Raw genomic sequence first — 14,814 nt, 5'->3', positions numbered from 1 at the left:
ATCAACAACCATACCAACAACCAAACCACAACATCAATAATCAATTCAAATGCATTTTAACATTAGCGAGCCTCTTTTTCATAATTCAACAACATTCACAATATCCCAATATACTCAATCCAACTACTTACATTCAAACTAATATCAATGTTTATACATTCGATTACTAATCCAACACCATTCAAGCAATATTCAAGAACACTTTAGACAATTCACACACAATATTTCAAACAACTCAACCCAAGCTCCACTTCACCCGAAAACTACCTCCAACCCGAGGGCACTACAACCATACTTCTTTCTCTCGAATTCATGAATTACACCAATAAATCCACACATTAACAAGGTCACTTCCATAAATACAAAAATTACATTAAAAGCGCATTAACTTCCAAATCAGCCCATAACCATCACAACATCAATTTGAATCATTAAACTTGCATTTTCATCATAGAATCTATAACGACGACAACTAAAATACTAACTAAAATTTGTTCATTCTCCACCACCCAAGGGGGACTCTATTCGGCCCACACCATTCACACACATATAGATGATTTTCATTCTTTTCTTCACACTACAACAATCAAAACATGCTAACTAGAATTAGTTCACCACTTTTAGCACAACACACACATGCACGGCCAAACACCATTCACACGGCCCAACTTCACATGCAAAGTTTTCATGAATTTCATCCATTTTAGCATACTACAACACATATAAACCATCCATAACACATAAAAACAAGATTAAAACTTACCTTTCTTCATAACTCCACAACTTGGCTAAGGTGGTGAATAATGAAAACAAGTAGTCTATTGATTCAAACAACAACTCCACGTTAACGAGGACCCTTCAATTAGTAGGTTTGCTTGAAGAAACAATTTTTTTCTTGATCAATTCTTGGTCTTCAAATTCTTGCTCTATGGCCGAAACCCTCTCTTTCTCTTCTCCAAGTTTTCTTGATTTTTCTAGAAGTGTAAATGGTGAATAAGATGACTAAGTCATCTTTTTAATTTCACATATTGGCCATCCATGTGGCCATGGCCCACACCAAGGTGGCCGGCCACATGGTCCCTTATTTATTTTTTATTTTTTTGTTTTTCATGTAATAAATACTTTCCAAAAATAGAATTTGACCCCAAATGTTTCCTTAATATTTCCATGCCAATAAAGTCATACACAACTTATGCTTTTCAAACAAACAAAAAAAATCTCAACTTCGTATCCCGGAATAGTCTTGCCCCTAACTTATCGTAGTTAATCCGGATTGTCCCGTTGTTCAAAATACGGGATATAACATACTTGACGGAGCGTCGAACTGGTCGACGGCACCGTCGAATGGATCACATCGCTGAAGATATAAAGGACGGAGGAATCGACGAATCGTCGAACGATTGACGGTCCGTCGATCTTGCTATCAGGGGCAATTTTGTCAGTCGCTGCTACGGCGTTTTTGGAGCCTATTTAAAGAACATTTTAGGTTATTTTTGGAGCCAGTTTTCTATTGTGCACGTGAACAAAGTTCCATTGGTGGGTGAGCATTGATTACTCCACTTTTGGAGCCTAGTGAAGACAATAAGATTCCATTTTCCATCATCTTTATCACACTTTGTAAGCTTTATGTCTCATTTATTGCTTACTACTTTTGAGACCATTATGTGTGAGTAGTTTCTTTAATCAAAGTTGTGGACCCAAATGATGGGTGTTATGTAATGGGTGTCTAACATTGTATATATATGTAATGGGTTGTGATGTGTTTTATTATTTTTCACATTCATTGTTAGTTAGTGGTTGCAAACACTTGCTTATGCACAAACCCTAGTTTATTTGGAAAGATGAACGAGGGTGTGATTTGAAATAATATAACAAGGACTCAGGGCGCTAACCCTCGTTTAATGAACTCACTTAGGGATAAGATGAGTTCTACTTGGCATAATTAATCGATCTTACTTGCAACTTTTCTACATTTGGGAAAATCATGAAAAGAAATACTTTCTAACTATTGAAAAATATTAGGAAGTGCATTAGAGATTAAGTGCATACAAAACCTCGACCCATTAGAAATATATCATATTGATACCCATAGCATAACATCTAATCACCGCGGGGACACAACTTTGGTTCTCCCAATCCAAACAAATTCCAAATACTTCAAAATAGCGAATACAAACCAAATCTCTCCTCTATACTATTCGGAATAAAATTAAAGTTTCTAGAGATTAGTTACATAAATAATTAGTACCTTTTTCTCTCCATATTCCCTGTGAGATTCGACTCCAACCTTGTTTGGGTTACTATATTTGACAACGTCCGCTTTACGCCATTAATAGGTGTAATTTGAGCGTATCAACCTCACAGAACTTCAATCCCAATATAAATGAAATCACCATTGCTCGCCTTAAATCGATGAGAACCAATCTACATAAATAAATAAACAAATAAATAAATACGAGACAGTTGCTTCAATGTCTACGTTTATAGCAACTTAAATAAAAAAGTAAAAATACTTGTGAATAACAAGTGGAAAGGAAAGAAAATACTTGTGAACAATTGCAAATTTGATATTGATTAACGAAGAAAAGGGAAGCGGGTGAGGGGCGTGGTGGCTGGGGATTAACGAAGCAAAGGGCTTAGGTTTTGGGGATGTTGGACTTGGCCGCTTGTCTAATCTGCATCCCATTCTTGTTTTATACTTTTTTTTTAAAAAAACTTTTTGTATACAAATACAATAAATGTAGTAACAATTATAGTTAAAAAAACTGCCTATAAAAATAAGGGGTTGATTACACTAAACACTAATGTAATATAATTCAGTTCAAATATACCCCCTGCATTTTAAAATAAAACACTTAGACTCTCTATATCACGAAAATTCTACACTTACACCCCTTATGAGGTTTATCCAAACTAGTATAATAAAATATAATTATTCAAAGACTAATTAGAATTACAAATCAAAAGTTTTTTTTAATGTAATTTTAAGATAATTTGAAGCGGAAGAATAACTATATAAACTCAAAAAATATGAGAAATTCTTATATAATAAAATATTATAATTAAAATAAATGAAAATAAGTTACATGTTTAAAGTGTAGGAAAGTTATTAGTATTAGTCGAATATCTTATTAAGTAATCAGTGTTCTTTTCTTATTTATAAGTTCGAAAGATGCGTGTTTCGTAATATATATATATATATATATATATTGTACTCTATTCTAATCAAATGCTTGAATAAAGATATTAAAAAAAGTTTTATCTTCTCTATTAAATTTCTTGAACAATAAATACATAAATACTTCTTATTTGTAAATTTAATTTAATCTTAATAATTATATTCAAATATTTAGTTCCGGATATACCTCAAAGGGAGTGTAAGTGTAGTATTTATATGATTTAATGGGTATAAGTGTTTGATAGAAGGAATGTATCCGAAACCAAATCATATTATTGGAGTGTTCAAATGTAATTAAGCCAAAGAAGAATTGTAAAGATATAAGTTGCAATAAATAGAATAGAACAAATTAACTCTTCTCATGAAAAATGACAGTCTAAAATATATCTTTCAAGTATCACACAATCCAAAATATAAAAAGAAAATAAAAATAATTAAAATATCAGCAAAGATTAAGTTCGATAATTTAGCAATGATTATAATTACATTATTATTTAAATTAATTAAAATCAAAACTAACATGTTATATTTATTGTACTGAATTATAATATTGTTTATGGGGTCATATGCTCCTATATTAATTATATTAAATTATTAATTTTAATGTTTGCTTAGATTTGTGATAATTATCAAATTATTGAAATTGATATGCTTTATTTGAGCCAAGGGTCTATCGGAAATAGGCTCTTTACCTACCGAGGTAGAGTAGTAAGCATGCTTACGCCTACCCCCCCCCCCCCCAAAGAAAAACCCCACTTGAACTACAAAGATGTTGTTGTTGTATCAATTTATTAAAATTATAGTATACGATATCATCAATACTTGTTTTGCTAATCTAAATTGAATATAATTAGATACAAGCACATAATAAATGTGATATAATAAGATATTCAAATTTAATTAAATAAAAGTAAATAGTTACTTAAATTATGTAGAATCTTACAAGTAATACTCAATTTCATATAAATTATGATGTAATAGTTATGATCTACTAGATGGGCAATGAGTTATATGATAATGAATAAATAATTAAATTTGAAAAGGAACAAGCCATGGTAACGTTTTTTATTTGCCTACATTAAATAAATATAACTAATTATACAATGTAATCAAACACGAGCTTATAGGTATTAAATTTTATATAATTCGTTATTTTCACATTAATTAGATATGATTCAATTGTTCTTTCAATTGTGATTTAAACTCATAGGTAAACTTAATAAAAATTACAACATAGTGTTTTTTTGTTTTGTTGTGGACTTAAATATTAACCGTATTAAATTCTTAATTCTTAGTGCGACTAGATATAAGCAAAATATATTCTTATATTCTACATAATTAGAAATATATAGTTTTTTTTTAATTATGAATAATTTGAAATATTATTACATTTTTAGAAAGGAGATTTCATGTTAAATGTTAGCACCAAAATTGGTGACAAATTTCATTTTTCGTTGATAATTCATAACTATTTTAAATATATATTTTTCATTTTATTCCCAAAATTAGAATTTTATCTCAAAAATTAGAATTTTATCTAGATAATTACTTACAAAATGTCATATGTCAAGAATTTATTTATTTTCCTTTTTGTAGTGAATTAGCGTGTTCCTCTAAGTATTCTGAGCTTGTGCTTATTTGTCAAAACTAAAAGGACTAAAATTACCACAAAATTCTTCTGTATACGAGTATTTATTTAAATATAAGTGTTTAGATATATTAAATTACTTTAAGTACTTATTCAAAATAACTAAGGACCATACATGCATAAATCTATCTACAAATTATTAAAGTTTTCATAATATGAGTACTTTTATAAAAATAAGCATTTAGATATAAGAAAACACTAAATAATTTCTATAACTTTTTTGGATAAATTGCTGTCATGATTTTTGTAACCAAAGCAAAAATATTTATTCAATTAATTTATTAGATAGCGGATATATCATTTTATCATAAAAATAATTGTAGTTGTTATCCTAATATTGCTACTTTTCTTTTCTATAACATGATGTAAATATATTTAGCTAAAATAACTTGAAATGTGTAACAAAAACGTAAAGTTAGCTATAAAATTTTATCGACAAGTTTGTAGCTATTAAGAATTATTGCCATTGATTTTTACAACTTGAAGCAAAAAGATCAGTTTAACTGCGTTATTTTGCTTCAAGTAAATTTTTGTGGCTAAAAAGATCACAGTTGCTTCAGTAACTACAAATACGTGGCAAAAACATATTATTTGTTAGGAAATTTTATTGTAGCAATAAGTTTGTAGCTATTAGAATAGTTATTGTCACGCATTTTTATAGTTTGAAGCAAAAATATATCAATTTAGCTAATATTTTTTTTAAACATATTATTTGTTAGGAAATTTTATTGTAGCAATAAGTTTGTAGCTATTAGAATAGTTATTGTCACGCATTTTTATAGTTTGAAGCAAAAATATATCAATTTAGCTAATATTTTTTTTAAAGTAATTTTTGTGGCTGTAAGATTACTACTGCTATGGTAACTTCAAACGCGTGGCAAAAACATACAATTTAGCTACAACGTTGTATTGTAGCAATAAATTTGTAGCTATTTGGGCAATTATTGCCACGGATTTTTATAACATGAAGCAAAAATATCTATTTAGTTATAATATTTTGTTTCAAGTAATTTTTTGTGGCTATAAGATTACTATTGCTATAGTAACTTCAAAGCGTGGCAAAAACATGTGATTTAGCTACAACGTTTTATTGTAGCAATAAATTCATAACTACTATTGGGTAGTTATTGCCTCGATAGTTGACAACTATAGCAAAAATGAGGGATTAGCTTTGCCATGTGAATTTTGTAGCTAAGAAATTTTACGAAGTTATAAATAGCCATGAAGTTTTAATTTTTCTGGCTATTGTTAAGTATTAGCTACGATTTTCAAATTCATAGCTATAGATGCCTAATGTAGTAGTGTGGGAAATGATAAATTTGTTCTAGTATGTTCGTTTGATTTGGTTTAAATCAGAAAACCGATTTGATTGATTAGATTTCGTTGTAAATAAAAATTGGACTAAATTGAACCACGACAGCCAATGCCACATACGGTGAGACATGCAGACCGTATGTCTGACATGCGGGTCGTATGTGGCCACCACATCCCAACTTTAGAGAACTAAAATCCAATATGTTTTGTTTCAACAGATGGTACGGCATGCAGATCGTATATCCAACATACGATCTGTATTTGTCTTGGCATATCGATTTTAGAGACTTGAAATTTTCCAACCTTAAGTGATTTCTGGACCTCACATACGGCTTGACATGCCGCATGTCGGATGTGCGGTCCGTATGTCAGCTCTAATCTTTTGTACACTTGGTATATGCCTAGGTGTCGACTTTCACGCGTAGATACACATACGTTACCATAGTCTGGGTCTAATCACAAGCATTTAGTGAGTTCAAATCTAACCCGGATCTACGAGGTGTTACAGGTTTTTTTTACTCTTCACATTGAAGAGGTTTCTCCATGTTAAATCTTGGTGTCTCTTGTTATTATTAAATTGTGTCTTTCCATACTTATTGTTGAAGTGTTATTGTTTTCCGTATTCCATTTGTGCCAATGTTTGTTGTCTTCTCTTAGTTCAAATAGATTAGGAAAGTATAGATTGGGATATTCTTTCGCTGCTACCTTGCCGTGCATTTTTTAGTGCTTGTTTTTCCCAACAACTTCTATAACGGAGAAATAAACCACTGAAGAAATTCTCACCTTCATCGCCAGACTCCCAGTCACTCTTTTCATATTCGGGGTGAACATGAAAGGAATAAGGAAATGGTGGTCTTTTCCCCAGAATGGATCGATTTTAGTTTTAATCCAATTCGGCATTACATGGAGGTAAAAATACGTTGTAAAATTTCATATGTTTGCTTTTACAGGTAGAAAGCACTTGTGACCGCGTGCCTGAGTTTTCTCACGAACAGAGTATTTTGTGTTTAATAGGTACATCTGTGCTTAGGTCGGAGTATCTATAGGAACTAGTTCTATTTAAGGTGGTAAAGTAAATTAGTGTAACAACTTTTAAGGGGCCGCCTATGTATTATTTTAACCTTTCTTTTTTCCCGTTGTACATATCGCACTTTTGATACTAAAAAAAGTATATTCTCTTATGTGCACAAAAAATTTGTACTGACTAGTTAATGTATAAAAAATATATGGCCAAAATGTATATATCTTCAGTAATAACAGAAGAGAAAATAGTGCTTGCACAAAGATAAAAGAAATATTACATGCAGAAATAGTACTCCTGTAGAAAATCAAATGGGTATTCTAAATACAAAGCGGCTTGACACTTACGTGTCCTGTTGCGTATTCTCGCTGGTTGTGCACCATTTCTATAAAAGGAAACTTAGGGCTCATTTGGTTGGGGAACAAGTTATCCCGAGATAACTAATACCAGGATTAGTTATCCCGGGATTGCTATTCCACCCTCTATGTGGGATAAAATAACACTCTAATATCGGGATAACTAATCCCGGGATTAGTTATCCCATGGTTTTATCCCAACCAAATGTGGGATAAGATGGTACTAAATTTTTATCCCAAGACTATTTTTGCTTATCCATCATACCAAACGACCCCTTAAAGTTGTCCAACTTGTGTTTGATTACTTCGACCACACACTTAGGGCTCGTTTGGTATGATGGATAGAGAAAAATAGTCCTGGGATAAAAATTAGTACTGCCTTATCCCACGTTTGGTTGGAAAAAAAACTTGGGATAACTAATCCCGGGATTAGAGTGTTTTTTTATCCCACCTTGAGGGTGGAATAACTAATCCTGGGATAGCTTATCCCGGGATTAGTTATCCCAGGATAAGTTGTTTCCAACCAAACGAGCCCTTATAGTATTGTGCCTTAGAATTTAAATCACACAACTTGTCATTTATATAAAGATAAACTAAAATGATTAATAGCGCAAAATTGTTATGAATGTGGTGATTAATATATAGTGTAGAAATTATTATAGGGTGACTAATAAGCAGAATTTTTCATGTAGATATTATTGATTATTAGTGGCGGTGTCGGAATTTTTAGTTTGTGAGTTATGCACCTCGATTTTTTTTTTGTTTAATGAGTTTTGAATAATTTATTTTTACATATCAAATGAATTTATTAACACAAACACAAGGTTTGAATTAAAATTATAAGGTTTTTGTCGAACCTTAGGCCAAAGGTGTACGTAGCTTTGTCCTCCTGAACTTTAAGGTCTTTCTGTTACGTGTTTTGTTATTTCATATTTTATTTCGCATAAAACAATAATATACCAATTCTGATATAGCTTAATGCGAGTACTAGTTAATACCACCAACGAAACGTGATATTTGGCACAAATATCTAAAGTTTCGTGTCATTTTCCCTCTAAAACTTAGTACTTTACTTGTTTTCTTGAAGACAATATCGTTGTATCCGGGCTTATGTCGTTATGTTTTGTGAATAGGTGCAACGCAACCATTTGGGGGAGAAATGAGCAATTTGGTGGATTTTTTTTGGAAGCTTTGGCATCTGATCGTGGCGACGTGAGAAGCAGGAACAATAGAGAAGAAGTGATGAACTGAAGAATCCGCTATCCATCCGTATCGCAGAACAAAAGCGAAGGAATTCTATCTCTGATCAAATTGCACGATCAGGCTTTTCATCCGCATCGCGGGAAGAAAGCGGACAAAACAAGCTCCTGACCAAAAGTTTACCATCAGGCTTTTCATCCGCATAGCGGAAGAAAAGCGAAAGTCGTGCGCGCGATCCATCCGCATCGCGAAATGAAAGCACGATGACAAGAAGTTTTCCCGTTTCGATCGGGATTAGGTTTACTTATTTTTTGTTTTAACCCTAGGGTATATATAGACACTTTATTAGCTGAAAACGTGGTGCTGGATATTCTAAGACTTGTAAGCCGCCGTTTTACTTTCTCTCTCTAGACTTTATTTTATTTTCATCTTTTTAACCCTAGATTATTCATGAATTTTTATTGTTCATTAAGAATCATGAGTAGCTAAACTTCTTAATTCTAGGGTTGTGGCGAAAGACATGATAGTTGGTTTGGCAACAATTTCTATCAATTAAATTTCCATATTTTGGGTTGCTTATTTATTCTTGATCTTAATTGTTTGATTATACGGCCAATAGTTGAACACTATCCGGCGTGTGAATTGAGCTAGGATAGGGAATTTGCATGCGTAATAAGAATAAATAGGCTTGTTCGATATAATCGTTTGCTAATGAGGATAGGAATATACCCTTTAGCCTTGCTTAGTTGAATACGGATATAAATGCGTTCTTGTTACCTCTGGCGACCATAGGGATATAGGCACTATAGTAGCATCTATAGGCTTGTGAGCAATTTGGAAGATACTCATAAAGTTATAATTAACCCGTCAACTAGTAACCAGGAAATAAGATAGGTAGAATTGTCAGAAGATCAACTGGATTGTCGAAAGTCATGACCCTGGAACTTTCTCTCATTTGATAAATCTTACAGTCTTTGTCAAAATACTCCACCACAAAAACACCTATCACAAAAACACCCATCACAAATTGTTTACTTTTCAGTTTTAGTTTAGTTGCAACAAACAACTTGATTTCACCTTCTTGAATAGTTTTATTCAAATTTGAATTAGTTTAACAGTAGAATCTAAATCTCTGTGGAATCGATATCCAAAAGTTCTATATTACTTGTACGACCACGTATACTTGCGTGTGCGTTTGGGAGCAACAAGTTTTTGGCGCCGTTGCCTGGGACTTAGAAAAATTTACTGTTTTTCTAATTTGAGTTTGTTTTTCTATTCAAGTATTTACTTTCTTTGTTGTTCTACTTGTGTCACTTCAGGTTTCTCTGGTTTATGCCAAGCACTAGAAGTTCAGGAAAATCGTTAGTTGATCTTGATCCCGAAATCGAAAGAACTTTTCACAGACAGAGAAAAATGGCTAACGAAGTAGCAAGACTTGCTCTTGAACAAGCAGAAAGGGATAGAAACAGAAACGGATGAACGGAAAAGAGTTACCGTACGGGCACAAGAACAACAGATTCTTTTGTCCAAGCATATGCTAGGCCTAGTCTGGCAACTATTGCTAAGGCTATTGTTAGGCCCTCGACATTACCGGAAATTTCGGAAATAAAGTTAGAACGAAGCAGGGTTGGTGCGATACGTGCCAGTATATGGGTAAGTCTAGTGAAGACCCGCATAAGCACTTGATGCAGTTCGTGGAGTTGAGCGAGAATTTCCAATATAGAGATGTTCACGATAATTATGTGAAGCTGTCCTTATTTCTGTTCTCACTGATTGGTGAAGCGAGGGAATGGTTGACGAATCTTCCCGTAAGGTCTATCACTTCTTGGGAGATATTGTCGAATAAGTTTATCGACAGGTTTTTCTCACCCAAGAAGACAAAGGAGCTGCGAGGAAGAATTGCTAATTTCACTTAGAGAGATTCTGAATCTCTTCCACACGCTTGGGAAAGGTATAAGGGCTATTTGCGAGATTGCCCACATCACATGCAGCCAAAGGAGATCATTGGAAACTATTTTGTAGAAGGTCTTAACCATGAATCAAGGGCCTTGTTGAATGCTTCACCAAGGGCGCATCTTAACAAAACATACGAAGAGATGAAGCCTTCCTCGAGATGATGTTCGAGGGTCACCGGCGCAGTATCACGAAACTAGTCGGGGTTACCACGGAAAGGCTGCTGGGGTTCTTCAAGTTGATGATGTTGCAGCTATTCGGGCTAATATAGGTACTCTTACTAATGTGATGTTGAGGGTGTTTCCTCAAGCTCAACAGATTCAACCAGTTCAACATATTCAAAGCAGACAAGATGCGGTAAGTTGTGGTGAGCCTCACGATTATAGCAATTGCCCCCTTGAATCTGCAGTCCGTCTATTTTGTGGGGGCAGACCGTGGGGTATTGGAAATCGGAAACTATGGAAATAATTACAACACTCCATTCGGGAAGCAACTTCCACAAGTCGAACAATTATTAGCAACCTCAAGCTCAGCCAGCGAGGAATTTGGAGGAGATGATGAAGCAGCTCATAGCTCAAAATCAAGTAACGCAGCAGAATCAGAAAGTTCAGAGTGAGATGCAGAAATCTATTCACGAGCTTGAGCGTCAGATGGGGCAAATGGCTCTTATGTAGAATGTCAAACCACCGGGTGCTCTTCCTAGTGATATTGAGAAGAATCTGAAGGGACTTGAAAGCGCTCACCTCGAGAATGGCAGAGGATCCTGAAGTGCCCCCCGAAAAGAAGAACATAGCGTAAGAACTTATCCCTCGCTAAGAGAGCCGAGCCAAAGAAGACAAGCCGCAGCAACTGAAGGGGAAGTGGTTCGGCCACCTCCTCCCTTTCCACAACGACTTCAGAAACAGAAAGCAGATTCAGCTTGCAAGAAATTTCTTGAACTCTTGAAACAGGTACACATCAACATACCTTTGGTGGAGCTTTTGCAAGAAGTTGTAAAATATGCTAAGTATATCAAAGATGTGGTGGCAAACAGAATGCGTTGGATAGAGTTTGAGATCACAGTTGCACTTACCGAGAAAAGTTCTAGAGTAAGGAGTAAAATTCCTCCAAAGTTGAAAGATCCGGGCAGTTTCACGATTTCAATTACTATTGACAACATTGAAGTTGGGCTAGCATTGTGTGATTTGGGTTCTAGTATTAGTTTGATGCCCACCTCTGTGTTCTGAACGTTAGGCTTGGGTGAGTCTAGACCAACTACTATTACGTTGCAGCTGGCTGATCGATCTCTTGCTTATCCTGATGGTATTATTGAGGATGTTCTTGTAAAGGTAGGCCCATTTATTCTGTTATATCCCGTATTTTTGTACATTGGAATATTTTAAGCTAATCGCGACAAGTTAAGGACAAGACAATTCTGGGATACGAGGTAGAGACTTTTAACCTCCGATTTTGTTTTAACGCACGCTTGCTTATAAATTTTATTTGGTATAGAAATATTAATAGAGATTAGGGATTAATTAACCATGATTAGATTATTAAGTGAGATTAAGATTTAATTATTTCTCTAATTATCCATAAGTGGCCGTGTGGGCCCCACCCATGGCTTGGCCAAATTTGATTGGCTCAAGCCATGAGTGGGACATGTGTCCAACTCTTAGGCATCATATTTAAGTCAATTGATGACTAATGAATTCATTCTTCATCTTCACAACTTAGAAAAAAATATTGAAATGGAGAAAAGATGGCTCTTGGCCATGGCTAGCCGAGCATGGGCTCTTGAGAATTGATCAAGAAAATAATTTTCTTCAAGTATTTCAACCCTTTGGAAGGTGTATAACAACGTGGGATTGATCCTAGGTAGCAAGAACAAGTATTAATTCAAGGCACAAATTCTAGCCAAGTTGAGAAGTCAAGTGTTAAAGGTAAGGTTTAATCTTCTCTTACATGTATTAAGGGTGGTTTGAGTATGTTGTAATGTGTAGATATGGATGAAATTTATGGAACTATGTATGTTGGTGTTGAAGCCGTGTAGGGGCTGTTTTGTGTAGAAATGGTGGACAAATTTTACTTGGTATTTGGTTGTTGTTATGGATTTTGTTGATGAGAATAAAGGTATTTAATGGTTCAAGTTGGAGTTGTAATTGTTTGTGGGCTGTTGTAGAAGTTAATAATGTGTTAGTATAGTTTCTCGCAATTATGCGAATAATGTTGTTAACGTGTGGTTGTTGGTATAGTTCATGAATTTGGATGAAAAGAATGTGTTGTTGTTGTTGTTCTTGTTGAGCTTGGAAGATTATATGTTATATTGTGTGTTGGTTGGGCTGTTTTGGAGTATTATGCATGTGATCGTGAGTGTTCTCGAGTCATGTTTGAATAGTCTCGGGTTGATACTTGAATGTATGATTAGGCGATGTTGGCTTGGTTGTATGTGGTTGGTTTGAATATAAGCGAAACGTCGTCTAATTATCTAGAAAGGAACTATTAACGTTAGGATACATTTTTGAATCTCTCCGTAGTTTAATCGTAGTTCTTGACGTCTTAATATAGGTTGAGACACTATTGGGCGGCGTATACGTGTTGTGTTGCGAGTAAGCGCTAAAGGTATATAAAGCCTATCCCTTCTTTCTTTTGGCATGTCCTAGATGTAAGTATGAAACGATATGAGCTTTGGGGTAACTCTATTCATAAGTTCCGAGCATGTTTATGATTCTTATTCACTTTTGATATTAGAATTTTTAATGTAGTCGAGCTACGCTTCTCAAGTCTTCTATATGATTGGATGGTAAATGATATATAAAAGTTCCCTTTAAAAATTCTGAAAAATTTTCCTTAACCCTAATATCTCTATTAATTTGATACGTTCTGATCCCCGGGGTTTTTTTTGAAAGTTAACCCATATTTAAAGGGGACCAGCCCTCACCCCATCTCGAGCGTTGATTTTTTCACTTTTTCTATTGAGTCCCAAAAGAGAATAGCTATGGTTTTCTCCTCTGCTCGGGTACCTTTTTACATCTTTCAGAGTCCCCGGGGGGATGTTATCGTGCCTGATTGTCCCGGGGGCCCCATTTTGGGCCATATATATATGTTAGGGACCCTGGGACCCGGGGGGTTTGGGTCTGAAGGGGGCCCGGCACGGAGTTAGGGGGTTCATAGGGGAGGGCCAAAAAGGGTGGCGATTGTTCAGATCCCCTTGGGCGGGAAAGATATATGGACATTGAACTGATTTGTGTTTCCAAAAACATTTTTGGATTTGGTTAGTTTGTCCCTTTTATTTCGTTATAACCCCTTTTTTTTTATGCTTTATATATAAATTGCACGACCCCCCCTTTTTTTGGGGGGGCGTAGCCCGCCGGGATCGCTTTTGGGATCCGCCCCCAGGGGTATCTTTTGTTTTTGGGGGTCTTGTTCTTGAAACCATATTTTGGCACATCCCGTTGTATTGGTGTTTTCCGGGGTAGGGTTTTTTTAAAATGCCCTTTTTCCAGGCCGGAAAGGGGGGTTTTTATATAGTTTGGTTCGGGGGTCGTATATTATGTTTTGGGACGTTCCCTGAGGCGCCTGGTTTTTTTGTATATAAGTTTTGAGTTTGTATGGGGCCCCGGGGGCGTTTTATATATATACTTTTTGGGTTTTGAGGGCCTTTCGGCCCGGGTGCCGGGACGTCCCCAAAATTTTGAACCTTGGGCCCTGTGCAAACCGTTTGGGGTAACCCTGGGAACGGGATATGATATATAGGCGTTTTTAGACGCCCCGCCTTTTTTTTATAGAGTTCCTTTTCATTTTTGCCATTATAAAAGGGGTGTATACGAGTTTCCGGGGGACAGTCACGACTCCTTGGGGGAAAAATTTTGGATTTTTGTGATTTTGATTTGAGGCAGATAAGGTGTCCAGGGGGGACTTTCTCTTTAGGGGATTAGAGTGAAAGATGGGAAAAAGTCCTGACTTTATAAGAGGATTTTTTTGTGTTTAAAAATCCCCGCTTCCCTTTGAAAGTTAAGATGATTTCCCGGGGGGGCCCCATCCAAGCAGTTGATCACTTTCTGGGGTTCGCGAGATCCTTTGGGGCAAAGGGGAGGGGGAAAACTTGATAATTGACAAGTCGGAGTGCCTTGCATCCCGAAATTTTGCTTTTTCCAAAAAACCA

At 35.1% G+C, this 14,814-nt stretch overlaps 1 protein-coding gene across 1 annotated transcript in view; it reads left to right on the top strand.

Moving 5' to 3' along the window:
• Nucleotides 1-11,420: 11,420 nt before the first annotated feature.
• LOC132038050 (ervatamin-B-like) overlaps nt 11,421-14,814 on the top strand; it is a 12,747-nt gene continuing 9,353 nt past the window's right edge. Inside the window, exons 1-3 of the mRNA XM_059428775.1 lie at nt 11,421-11,438; nt 11,621-11,858; nt 11,904-11,998. Coding sequence (XP_059284758.1) covers nt 11,421-11,438; nt 11,621-11,858; nt 11,904-11,998 — 351 coding nt within the window. The remainder of the gene's footprint in view (nt 11,439-11,620; nt 11,859-11,903; nt 11,999-14,814) is intronic.

This window comes from Lycium ferocissimum, chromosome 11 (genome assembly GCF_029784015.1).
Source record: "Lycium ferocissimum isolate CSIRO_LF1 chromosome 11, AGI_CSIRO_Lferr_CH_V1, whole genome shotgun sequence".
In the NCBI taxonomy this organism is placed as follows: Eukaryota; Viridiplantae; Streptophyta; class Magnoliopsida; order Solanales; family Solanaceae; genus Lycium; species Lycium ferocissimum.
The sequence above is the reverse complement of the archived record's forward strand: the minus strand, read 5'-3'. Positions and strand labels throughout refer to the sequence as shown.